We start from the raw sequence: 13,519 nt of genomic DNA, 5'->3' as shown, positions 1-13,519 counted from the left end.
AACAAAACAGTAATAATACCACAGTCATTTGCATTCATCATAAGGTTAGGATACTGTGCCCTCCAAAGTATTGGAAACACTTGATATTTCACAATTATATGTTTTGATGACGCTGACATTAATGAGCAAAGCTCTTCACTATCTGGTATATATCGTCATACAATAATTTAAAATTGAATAATTGTTGCAGAACCTACCATCGGTTTGTGGCTTCATATGATAATGTCCGGTTTGTGGCTTTTTCCCCTATGGGCAGGGTTTTTTTTGTCATTTCCGGTTTGTGCCTTTGTCTATGATAGAGTGAGCTTTGCGCCGCTGTGTGGCATTTCGCTCATTTAAAACACATTTTTTTACTGCAGGCAGAACATTAAGGTTTCAGGAAAATATAGGTTCATAGAGCTGTGTTTGTGTGGGAGTACATGTATACCCATGTTGGCCCACAGACTATTGGGCTGTGAAGGAGCCACCTGATGTATTCTTCGTTGTGGGGAAAGAAGGCTGCGAATGTCGGCCACTTCACAAGCAGTTTTTGAAATGGGACAACCTAGTAGCACCATTTATGATGTAAACTGTGAAAAGTACAGCCTTTGAAGGCTGCAGACCCTGAATTGCAATTCAGCCCCAGGGTGACTTATATACCCCCCCCCCCCCCCCCCCCCCAAAAAAACAAAAAAACAAAAAACAAAATCAGACATTCATGACATGGTCATAACAGTAGTAATAATTATTAGTAAGACCCTTCAGCTGCTCCCTTGTTTGCACTCGGAGTCGCCACAGGCAAATCCAAGATGGATCTGCAATGTTGATTTGGCACAGGTTTTACGCGGATGCCTTCCCTGATGCAAATCCATATTACATGGAGAAATGTGGCAGGGGTGGGATTTGAACCGGGAACCTGCTGCACCGAAACCAAGTGCACTAACCACTTGGCCACCACCCCTGAGGCAGTAGTAATAATTTATTCCTTGCCAGAACAAATTTTGCTTAATTTTGGAATGTAAAAGTCTTTAGATACCATCAAATTGTTTTTTTTTTCTACTTCTTCTTTTTTGTTTTTTTTTTTTTTTTTAGTAAAATTCAATGCATGGGTGCTACGATGGCTTAGTGGTTAGCACTGGTTGCCTGCTTCGGCTTCCTCCCACATCCAAAGACCACTGCAGGTTAGGTGAATTGGTGACTCTAATTGACTGTGTGTTCTACATGTGTCCCTGTGACAGACTGGCGCCCTGTCCAGGGTGTTCCCCGTCTCTCGCCCTATGGACTGCTGGGATAGGCTCCATACCAGCACTCCCCCCTGCCCCCCTCGACCATGACCCTTGATTGCAGTAGGCAGGTATAGAAATGAATGCATGAATACACAGAAGACACAAGAAAGTGAAAATCCTATTTTTCTATATTACTGTATTTCCATAAGAACACATAAAATATAATAAAAGTGTAAAAATAAAAACAAGTAAAATAAATATGCAATATAGCACTTTTAAAATAGGTTATCAGTAATGGCACATAACTAATATAGAAAACAAAGAATTGGTGTATAACACCAAAAGACTAACTGTAGATGTAAAATAAATAAAAACAATTTGTTAAAAAAAAATGTAACTGCTAATCATTGAATAATTTTTCATTAACACGAAACAAAAGGATGAAGTTCCTCCTCTAAAAGATGATCAAATAAAGTCCTTAGCAGACTGAGATTTGATGCGACTGGCTGACTGACAGACTTTTCCATCTGTGTGATTGTTTTTTTTTTTTTTTTTTTTTTTTTTTTTTTTTGTCTAAACTTCATCAAATAACATCCAGTATGTTCAGTGCACATTTATTTGTCCTTGCTAATTTCTAGAATTTGAAAGCCTTTTATGTTAAGTAACTGCATGCTATGGCATCCATGTGCTGCTGGGTTCCTGTAAATGTATCCCCAATGAAATGCCGTTAAACATCAGAATCAGAATATTCAATGTGCAAATGAAATGTGAAATAAGACAAAGATGTGTCAAACAGAATGAAGTTGTACATGAGGTATATAAATGAGTGAGTTTTTTGACAGGTTAAGTTGTTCATCAGTGTGGTCTGGTTGTTCTGACACACAGAGCTCTGTCACGCGACCAGAGGGAGGAACACGAGTTCCACATACAGAAAAAAACCCTGACTTATAGTCTGTTCCCACATTTTAAGTTGACTTTTTGTTTTGACGGGTGCGATGTACACTCCGTAAAATACGGGCATGTGAAATGAAAAATTGACACATTTGAGGAACAAACTGATTCTCAGAACAGATTATCATTTGCAACTGTAATTGGTGTGGCAGTTTTTGTAACTGTGGCTATTTATACTCCAGTGTGTTCTTCACACGTGGTTTATGTGAACCAGAGAATGTGTTTTTTTTCTAATCAGAGTTGTGGATCTGGTCTTGGATCACCTGTGACATTGTCATCATGCCTTTTGGAAACACTCACAACAACAGCTGAAGATGAACTACTCAGCAAGAGCAGGAGTACCCAGACCTGAGCAATCACAACAACCACATGGCCAAAGTGCTGACACCTGAAATGTACACTGCCCTGCGGGACAAGGAGACATCCAGTGGATTCACCCTGGATGATGTCATCCAGACTGGTGTTGACAATCCAGGTGACCAAGCCCATCTTTTCTAATACAGGTAGCATCTCCTCGAAACATGACGAATGCTGGCATGTTGTCCAGAGCCACAAACAACCCCCACCTGAATCCAGGTACCATCTAAAGACAAATACATAGTCACTGAGATCACCCCTTAAACAAGCACCAGCCCCACCCACTTGGGTACCATCCAGGGAGCATCCCACCCATGCCATTAATCAGGTGGTCAACAGACATTCAAGGTAATGTCTCTGTTAAAAGTGAGAGCAAGTTCACTACTGCCACAAACAGGTGGGTTGAGAGGAGCATTAGTTTGTATTTTTATTCAGTCAAGTACCAACTTTCAGCCCAGCTGGCAGTATGCATTCCAACATACACCCTGTGCAACAAATAATTTATCCACTTTAAGGATCACAAACCCCAGTGAGTGTCATTTGAGTTTGTGGATAAGCGCCTGAAATAAAGTCTGTCTGGGGTTCTGCAGGTCATCCATTCATCATGACAGTAGGCTGTGTGGCTGGAGATGAGGAGACCTATGAAGTATTCAGAGACCTAATGGATCCAGTGATAGAAGATCGGCATGGAGGATACAAACCAACAGACAGGCATAAGACAGACCTGAACCCTGAAAACCTGCAGGTAACGCAGATCCAGATGGTTAGTTGGCACTTAATAACACTAGTACAAGGTGCGTGCGTGTGTGTGTGTGTTTTAACAACAAATTATCCACTGGACTATTGCTAATGTTGACACATTGACAAAGGTCACCAGACTGAAAACTGTATGAACTGACAGCAAAATCTGTTTCACTCACAGGAGATAATAATAATAATAAAATATAGAATGCAATCCTAAAGTACCCTCGGCCATTGAGTATAAAGATAGGAAATGCAACATATAATTTCACTTGGCCAACTCGGAGTAATACCAATATACTGCCCTGGTGGACAAACCCCAACATAAAATGTGACCTTTTAATCCTGAAGTAGGCCAAGGTCAGCTCCCTTCAATGTCCTGCAAGTTCATTATCCTGAGATGACACCCTGTAAATGTAACATAGCGACAACAGAGAGAACGGATGTAATGAATGAGTGTGTAGAAAGAATGTGACTTTTTAACCTCTTAAAATAGGTCAAGGTTAGCCATCTTTGGAACCCGTGTAAGGTCTGTGTCCAAGACTGTTCCCTGTGAATTTGAAGACCCTGACATTAACAAGACTGACTTATGCTGAGCACAGACAAATGGACGGACGGACACAAAGTCTTCACAATACCCGATGGCCATATTGTGGCGTCAGGTAAAATAGCGCATTTATTTGTAGGCGCCTTTCTAGAGACTCAATGACACCACACAAAGAATGAAACAAAACAACATAAGACAAGTTATAAAAATACAGGAAATAAAAACAGGTTAAAACAAGCGCAATCTGAGATTTGTGATGTCCACCAAGGACCACATCATGACCTGGACTTTCCTGGATCCGGATTCCACAATACACTGCAATAACTGCACCCTGATCCAGAACAGTCCAACTGATCAAGATGTTGCAATCAGATATTTAATTCACAAGCTGAAACAAAATAGTGTCTGATCTTGGTTTTACATCATGATGTTGTATCTGTGATGTAGTTTTGACGTAATACTTAAAAGTCTACAAAGTGAAATCCTGATCCACAATCTGGATACGGATCACCTCCAGAATTTAATGGAGTCTTCCAAGGCCTAACACCAAAGTGTGACGCAAATCTTTTAAGTAATTTTGATGTAATCCTCAAAATCCGTCAACGTGAAGCAGAAAAATTGAAATCCTGATCCAGAATCCAGATCTGGATCACCTCTAAAATTCAGTGTAGTCTTCCATGGCCTAATATCGATCTGTGGTGCAAATTTGGTGAGAATCCGTGAACTCAACAAAAATATAAACGCAACACTTTTGGTTTTGCTCCCATTTTGTATGAGATGAACTCAAAGATCTAAAACTTTTTCCACATACACAATATCACCATTTCCCTCTAATATGTTCACAAACCAGTCTAAATCTGTGATAGTGAGCACTTCTCCTTTGCTGAGATAATCCATCCCACCTCACAGGTGTGCCATATCAAGATGCTGATTAGACACCATGATTAGTGCACAGGTGTGCCTTAGACTGCCCACAATAAAAGGCCACTCTGAAAGGTGCAGTTTTGTTTTATTGGGGGGGGGATACCAGTCAGTATCTGGTGTGACCACCATTTGCCTCATGCAGTGCAACACATCTCCTTCGCATAAAGTTGAAGAGAACACCTCTCCAACATGCCAAACGCCAGCGAATGTAAGCATTTGCCCACTCAAGTCGGTTACGACGACGAACTGGAGTCAGGTCGAGACCCCGATGAGGACGACGAGCATGCAGATGAGCTTCCCTGAGACGGTTTCTGACAGTTTGTGCAGAAATTCTTTGGTTATGCAAACCGATTGTTCCTTCAAAGCCCATATAAAGTGAAATCTTGATCCAGAATTTGGATCGAGATACAATCCGATGATTTTATTACATTCTTGGTGGATGTAATTAGGCAGTGCAGTTCGTCAGATAGAGAAAGCAGTCTAAAACAGATGCGTTTTGAGTTTGGATTTGAAGAGTGGCAGAGAGTTTATATTTCTGACAGGTGGTGATAAATTCCAGGTTAATGTTCCAGGTTATTGTTACGTAGGTGGAAGTATGCAGAGCAGGTGATACTATTGATGTGGGACTGGAAGGACAGAGTACGATTGAGGATGACACTCAGACTCTTAACCTGTCTGGATGGGGAGACAGAAACGTTGTCAATAATTAAAGGAAAACTGTCTGTTTGGATAAAGTTGATTTTTCCCAATGAGGAGAACCTCTGTTTTAATTGAGGAGAACCAGGATTTTATTTCTGCTATGCAGTTAGTGAGGGAGGAGTGGGGGAGAGTGGAAGTGGGTCTGCTTAAGAGGTAGATCTGAGTGTCATCAGTGCAGCAGTGGAAGTTAATGTTGTATTTGTGGGAAATATTGCCAAGGGGGAGGAGGTAAATGATGAAGAGAAGTGGCCCCAGGACAGAACCCTGGGGCACACCTGAAGTGACAGTGGAAGGTTGAGATGTGAAGGTTTTGAGCCGGATCAACTGAGCCTGGCCTGAGAGATGAGATTTATACCAGTCTAATGAAGTGTTGGTAATGCCAATGGAGGATAATCTATTGAGGACGGTGATGTGACAAATGGTGTCAAAAGTCACACTCAGGTCACAGAGAATGAGAACTAGTGAGTAAACCAGAATCAGCTGCCATGAAGAGGTCGGTAAGGGTTTTTATGAGTGCTGTTTTTGTGCTATGATGGAGCAGAAACCAGACTGGACCTGTTCGTACAGGCTATTGTGAGATAAATGGGCACAAACTTGGACAGCTACTGTTTTTCCCAGAAATTTTGGAGATGAAGGGTAGATTAGAAATACGATGGAATTTATTGAAGTTAGTGGGATCAGCACCAGGCTTTTCCATATTGGAGTTATTGCAGCTGTTTTGAAGGATGCAGGATCAGTTCCAGTGGTGAGAGAGGAGTGAATGATAGCAGTGATGAGGAGGACCAGAGAAGGGAGGCAGGCTTTAACCAGAACTGTCGGGAGGGGTCCAGCTGATAGGTGGACAGCTTGGATTTACAGATGAGAGCTGAGATTTCAGAGAGGTATCAGGAGGCCACTCAAGTTGCCGACCTTTGGCCTTTATAAGATGAAGTTCAGGCACAAACCAGGTGGCAGAGAGAGAGAAGGAGACAGATCTGGTTTTTAGCAAAGCAAGAGAGAAGCAGATTGGTATTCTGCATCTTACTTAATGTGACACCTACTTGTAAATAAAAGCACAAAATATGATAAATAATATTTGATTCTACCATAAATGTATCTTTAGGAATGGTCAGTGCATTCCATTTTCCACACAATGCTGCAAGTTGGAAATAAGCTGGATGCTTTAGTTTTATTCATAACCGGCCTTCGTTCTGGCGCTGCCGTGGCTTGCTGATGCCGGATGGCCTTCACCCTACTGGGGAAGACGCCACCATCTTGTCTGCGAACATAGAGCTCTACAGGGAGGGTAACATTATGACTTTACAGCAGGCCACAGAGCAGGTGATTAGAGACCCTGCAAGGCTTATGACAAATGTGGGTGTGAAATCCATTAGCTTAGCAGGGCAATTAGTGCAGAAAATCCACTATGGTGATAGTGAAGTTTATGTGGCAGGGAGGGAAAGTCATCAAGTTGAGACTGTGGCCTTCTTCTGCAGATGTGTCCATAAAAATCATAAAGGGATATATTTTGAAAACGTAATACCCATTACTACATTGGATGATGTTGAAACTGAGGATGGCCTGTTAGCTGTTCCAGCAATATCAAATATTTCGTATCTGGTACCTGCAACCCGCATGGAATGTCTCAAACCTAAACCTACTTCCACGCATCTTATACAACTCAATTCCAATGAAGTTGGGATGTTGTGTGAAAAGTACATAAAAACAGAATACAATGATTTTCAAATCCTCTTTAACCTATATTCAGTTGAAAACACCACAAAGACAAAATATTTAATGTTCAAACTGATAAATTTTATTGTTCTTGTGCAAATATTTGCTCATTTTGAAATGGATGCCTGCAACATGTTTCAAAAAAGCTGGGACAGTGGTATGTTTACCACTATGTTACATCACCTTTCCTTCTAACAACACTCAGTAAGCATTTGGGAACTGAGGACACTAAATGTTGAAGCTTTGTAGGTGGATGTCAGAGTTGAACCTGTTGACAGGAAACACAACTCAAACAAATCGCAGAAAATGACCGCACAGAAACACTGAATTTCTTTCATGCACAGGAGAGAGCTGTTGGCGATAACCCCTCCGTCACCATTTCACCACTCACCTCTGAAGGGCTGCCCCAACTCTCCCTGCTTTTATTGAGGCAGACAGATAAAAGCAATACACCGCAGAAAATACACCGCGCTCACAGTCATAAGGTGCCAGAGGGATTCATAAATCAGTGCAAAAAAAGGCTCTGCACACTTATCTCCATGCAAAAATGTTTGTATTTATCCAAGCTTTCGGTCACACAACCTTCATCAGGCCATTCCACAGCATCTTATACCTAAAGTTCAGTCAGTGTAATTAGATCAAATAGATACACCTGTGTGTGACTGCAATTTGTAGTTCAGTCGACATGTTTGTAGTTCTTTAGGTATACATCAACTTGGCAAAAAATATCTTTTAAATGGGGAAGAAACAAATTAACAACGTGCACCCCCAATGTATTAACAGTGCAAAAATCAAAATACAAAAACAAATTGATCCAACCAGGATTTAGAGAAATGCATTAACATCAGACAACCAGTCATCATAAACTGCAATTCTTCCAATATCCAACCACAGTATAACATCACACTCCAGTCAAAATCAACATTAAGGCCGTTTGGGTACAGTGAATCCAAGGTGTGTATCCAGAACAATTCTCTTTGGCACAATCTTTTATCAGTATTACCACCTCTGGGCAACTTCATTTGTTCAATACCCTGGAAGTGGAGGGTTAGGGTTAGCCGAACACGACAGAAGACGAGGATTAATGCGCAGCTGTCAGGGGATGACAACAACAACGCTGTGGAGGAAGATATAAGCTGCTTAGGGCCCTGTCCCACTGGCGTTTAGGAGGATTTGCGTATGGATTGCGCACAAAATTGGCCCATATTCGCCAAACCTCCGCAATATCCGTGTAACATGCCTGTATGAGTCGGCCGTCATCTGAACACGTCTGTGATCATCCGCAGAGGCACGCATGTCCGCATCCAGATTTTTGAGCTACTCAAAAATCTGGATGCGGATAGCATCCGCCTCACATACTCCATATATACTCAATTCATACACAATGCATGCTCACTCTATGCGCTGTATATCTGCCGTTAACCGCTGATATCTGCAACTGATGGGGATTTGAGGCTTGGCAGCGGACTGGGACAGTGTATAAAACAGATATATATGGGGCCCATCATGTCCACATCACAAACTAAAATATGTTGTAGCGACTGCATACAGATTGGCCACAAATAGTGTTTTTATTACATCTGCTTTGCAGCTGATTTGCGGACAGTCTGTGAATGCATAACAAACACATCACGTAAACCCAAAGTATTATATGTGGCAGAAAGCGACATACCTGCCAGTCAGTGCCGGTCCGGCTGTGTAGATCCACAAAGACGTAGCTGCTGCAATCCAGGACTTTTATTTAACACCAACAAAAGGAAGAGTTGCTGTTTAGCAACTCATGCTGAGATCTGTTTTCTGTGACTGACACTCTCTCTCAAAAAAAACCCATCATCTCACACCCTGAGCGGCTTCCCCCCTCCCGCTCCCCAAACTCATGAACAGTTAACCCTCGCATGACAAAATGAACACTGACTCTGTGATCAACTTGTCCAAGTCCAGCAAATGCTCCAGAGGCTGTATTGTTGGTGTGAATAGTGATGCCGACGGCCCGAGTGAGCTTATTTTATGACCACAATGCAGATGCCGTGCACACGCAACACGTGTGCTATGCATTCATAATACTGCCGTGATAATCTCAATGTGTCGGATCAGTTTCCTCACTACATGCGTTATATAACCATGATTGTTCATCATATATTTGCTATATATTATTATTACTATATATAGCCGTAATTCATACTGGGACATTTGTCATTTTTGGCCATTTTTGTTGCGGATGACAACGAACGCCCGTACTTTGTGTACTCAATTCATGCGCAATTAATCCTCTCCCCAGTGGGACAGGGCCCTTACAAAACGGAATGGTTTGTTCACTCACTACCTTTTCTTATTCTATATTATTCCTGGCACGGTGTGTTTGTGTATGAAAAATTATTTCAGCAGCACAGCGTGCTTAAATTCAGGAGTTTGTTCTAAAACCACTGAAAATAAAGTTTCTGTACGTTCTGTATATATTTAATCATTTATAAGTCAGTTTCTTGTGATTGCTAATTCTTCACATTTTATTCAAAGCAAATGATTGCAAATCGTTATCCAAAGCTGTAGACCCACTTAGGGATGGGGAAAAAAGATTACTAAAAGAAAATTTTACTTCTATATCTGTCAAATTTTATCAGGCATAATATTGTAGAAAAATGTTTATGCTAAATGGAGACTTTCCTGTCTAAAATACACATACAGAACATCTGTAATCATAAATTGTATCACATCTAATGTACTTTGAATGAACAGACGTCTGAACAAAAAACAGGCTGTTCAGTTTACATGCATATGTATATTTGGAAAACACAAAAATGTCAATGTTCTGTTTTTTTTCAGGTGCTCATGTTAACACAGTTTTTTTTTCCTGCCCTGTCTGCATATATAGTAATGGTAAATGCCACAGTGGTAGAACCATTTATGAACATTAATACACATATATGCAATTTATTCTTGCAAGACAGAAGGTATGTAGTGTGTGAGTGAACGTGGTGTGTGTGACCCCAATCCGCCCTTCCCGATCAGCCTTCAACATCCTACTCAAATCAAATCACATCAATTTTATTTATATAGCACCAAATCACAACAAACAGTTGCCCCAAGGCGCTTTATATTGTAAGGCAAAAGCAATACAATAATTACAGAAAAACCCCAACGGTCAAAACGACCCCCTATGAGCAAGCACTTGGCGACAGTGGGAAGGAAAAACTCCCTTTTAACAGGAAGAAACCTCCAGCAGAACCAGGCTCAGGGAGGGGCAGTCTTCTGCTGGGACTGGTTGGGACTGAGGGGAGAGAATCAGGAAAAAGACATGCAGTGGAAGAGAGCAGAGATCAATCACTAATGATTAAATGCAGAGTGGTGCATACAGAGCAAAAAGAGGTGAATAAAAAGAGACACTCAGTGCATCATGGGAAACCACCTAGCAGTCTAAGTCTATAGCAGCATAACTAAGGTATGGTTCAGGGTCACCTGATCCAACCCTAACTATAACTTTACAAAAGGAATGTTTAAGCTTAATCTTAAAAGTAGAGAGGGTGTCTGTCTCCCTAATCCGAATTGGGAGCTGGTTCCACAGGAGAGGAGCCTGAAAGCTGAAGGCTCTGTGTAACAATGAAAATTTAAGCAAGGCTTTCTATAATACTGCCTAAGGGAAGGCGTGTATAAAGTGAATAAAATCGGTCCTAGCACAGAACCTTGTGGAACTCCATAATCAAATCAATTTTATTTATATAGCGCCAAATCACAACAACAGTTGCCCCAAGGCGCTTTATATTGCAAGGCAAAAGCCATACAATAATTACAGAAAAACCCCAACGGTCAAAACAACCCCCTGTGAGCAAGCACTTGGCAACAGTGGGAAGGAAAAACTCCCTTTTAACAGGAAGAAACCTCCAGCAGAACCAGGCTCAGGGAGGGGCAGTCTTCTGCTGGGACTGGTTGGGGCTGAGGGGAGAGAATCAGGAAAAAGACATGCTGTGGAAGAGAGCAGAGATCAATCACTAATGATTAAATGCAGAGTGGTGCATACAGAGCAAAAAGAGAAGAACACTCAGTGCATCATGGGAACCCCCCAGCAGTCTAAGTCTATAGCAGCATAACTAAGGGATGGTTCAGGGTCACCTGATCCAGCCCTAACTATAAGCTTTAGCAAAAAGGAAAGTTTTAAGCCTAATCTTAAAAGTAGAGAGGGTGTCTGTCTCCCTGATCTGAATTGGGAGCTGGTTCCAGAAGAGAGGAGCCTGAAAGCTGAAGGCTCTGCCTCCCATTCTACTCTTACAAACCCTAGGAACTACAAGTAAGCCTGCAGTCTGAGAGCGAAGCGCTCTATTGGGGTGATATGGTACTATGAGGTCCCTAAGATAAGATGGGACCTGATTATTCAAACCTTATAAGTAAGAAGAAGAATTTTAAATTCTATTCTAGAATTAACAGGAAGCCAATGAAGAGAGGCCAATATGGGTGAGATATGCTCTCTCCTTCTAGTCCCCGTCAGTACTCTAGCTGCAGCATTTTGAATTAACTGAAGGCTTTTCAGGGAACTTTTAGGACAACCTGATAATAATGATTACAATAGTCCAGCCTAGAAGAAATAAATGCATGAACTAGTTTTTCAGCATCACTCTGAGACAAGACCTTTCTAATTTTAGAGAACGCAAATGTAAAAAAGCAGTCCTACATATTTGCTTAATATGCGCATTGAAGGACATATCCTGATCAAAAATGACTCCAAGATTTCTCACAGTATTACTAGAGGTCAGGGTAATGCCATCCAGAGTAAGGATCTGGTTAGACACCATGTTTCTAAGATTTGTGGGGCCAACTTCAGTTTTATCTGAATTTAAAAGCAGGAAATTAGAGGTCATCCATGTCTTTATGTCTGTAAGACATTCCTGCAGTTTAACTAATTGGTGTGTGTCCTCTGGCTTCTTGGATAGATAAAGCTGGGTATCATCTGCGTAACAATGAAAATGTAAGCAATGCTGTCTAATAATACTGCCTAAGGGAAGCATGTATAAAGTGAATAAAATTGGTCCTAGCACAGAACCTTGTGGAACTCCATAATTAACCTTAGTCTGTGAAGAAGATTCTCCATTTACATGAACAAATTGTAATCTATTACATAAATATGATTCATACCACCGCAGCGCAGTGCCTTTAATACCTACATAATAAAATTTTATGGTCAACGGTATCAAAAGCTGCACTGAGGTCTAACAGGACAAGCACAGAGATGACTCCACTGTCTGAGGCCATAAGATCATTTGTAACCTTCACTAATGCTGTTTCTGTACTATGATGAATTCTGAAACCTGACTGAAACTCTTCAAATAGACCATTCCTCTGCAGATGATCAGTTAGCTGTTTTACAACTACCCTTTCAAGAATTTTTGAGAGAAAAGGAAGGTTGGAGATTGGCCTATAATTAGCTAAGATAGCTGGGTCAAGTGATGGCTTTTTAAGTAATGGTTTAATTACTGCCACCTTAAAAGCCTGTGGTACATAGCCAACTAATAGATAGATTGATCATCGACGGCGCCGGAACGCACCCCCAACACTCCCCCTCCCCATGGAGTCATGGGGAGCAGCCCCATACCCATGGGAAGCATACAGCGCACCGGCCGAGCCCACCAATAGAGGGGTCCCCAGAACCACACCACCAGGGCCACGGCCCCCGAAGGCGGGAGCGAGCAGCGGCAAGGACGGGGGCAAAGGAGCCACCGCAACCAAATCTAAAACACGGGCAGGGACCACCGAACCACACGAGGGCGGGGCCCAACCCCCGGGGCCGGGAAGCACGAGGCCCCCACGACACCCAGGCCCCCCCCCAGCGCAGCCAACAGGACCACCTCAAACTCTCCCCCAGTCCCAAACTCACCCCCCCATCCCAGGCCCCACCCCAAACACCAAAGCCCAAGATCAGGAGACCGTCTGAGCGAGAGCGGGGCACCATCCCACGGGGACCACGACCTCTCCCCCCCCCCCCCTCCCCCCCAACGGGCCACGGGACTCCGGCCCCACAGCCCCAAGAAAACGCCAACTGACTTGGTCAAAGGTCTTTTCTGCATCCAATGGGCCTCATGTATCAATGTTGCGCACTTGTGGCATAAATTTACGGCGTTGAAATACACCAAAGTCACCGTGACATGTATCAAGCAGTGCGCACCTGCCCATTTCTGGCATACGCCTGACGTGATCTTGATACATGCGGCGGGTGGAAACTGTTGTGAAAGTGTCGTGACACGGACCCACAACAGGGGGCGTAAATGAACGGACAATGGATAAGCCAAAAGTAACAATTTAATGTTGTGAATCGCACGACGTACAGACAATAACAATATAGCGACTGTCAATTATACACCAGGTGACGTGTGGGCAGGCTTTGCGAGAGAAGAGCCGG

At 42.4% G+C, this 13,519-nt stretch overlaps 1 protein-coding gene across 4 annotated transcripts in view; it reads left to right on the top strand.

Annotated features, from left to right (window-relative positions):
* LOC117503198 (creatine kinase B-type-like) overlaps positions 1 to 13,519 on the top strand; it is a 41,493-nt gene that overhangs the window by 13,447 nt on the left and 14,527 nt on the right. For 2 of the 4 annotated variants that reach the window (XM_034162399.1, XM_034162398.1), the window contains exons 2-3: positions 2,395 to 2,631; positions 3,104 to 3,258. In XM_034162399.1, the coding sequence (XP_034018290.1) occupies positions 2,526 to 2,631; positions 3,104 to 3,258 (261 nt within the window). In that variant the 5' untranslated portion in view covers positions 2,395 to 2,525. Of the gene's footprint in view, positions 1 to 1,915; positions 2,632 to 3,103; positions 3,259 to 13,519 lie in introns of those variants that run through there. The other 2 variants (XM_034162397.1, XM_034162400.1) reach the window with 2 other exon arrangements.

The sequence above is a fragment of the Thalassophryne amazonica genome, chromosome 21, assembly GCF_902500255.1.
Source record: "Thalassophryne amazonica chromosome 21, fThaAma1.1, whole genome shotgun sequence".
In the NCBI taxonomy this organism is placed as follows: Eukaryota; Metazoa; Chordata; class Actinopteri; order Batrachoidiformes; family Batrachoididae; genus Thalassophryne; species Thalassophryne amazonica.
The sequence above is the reverse complement of the archived record's forward strand: the minus strand, read 5'-3'. Positions and strand labels throughout refer to the sequence as shown.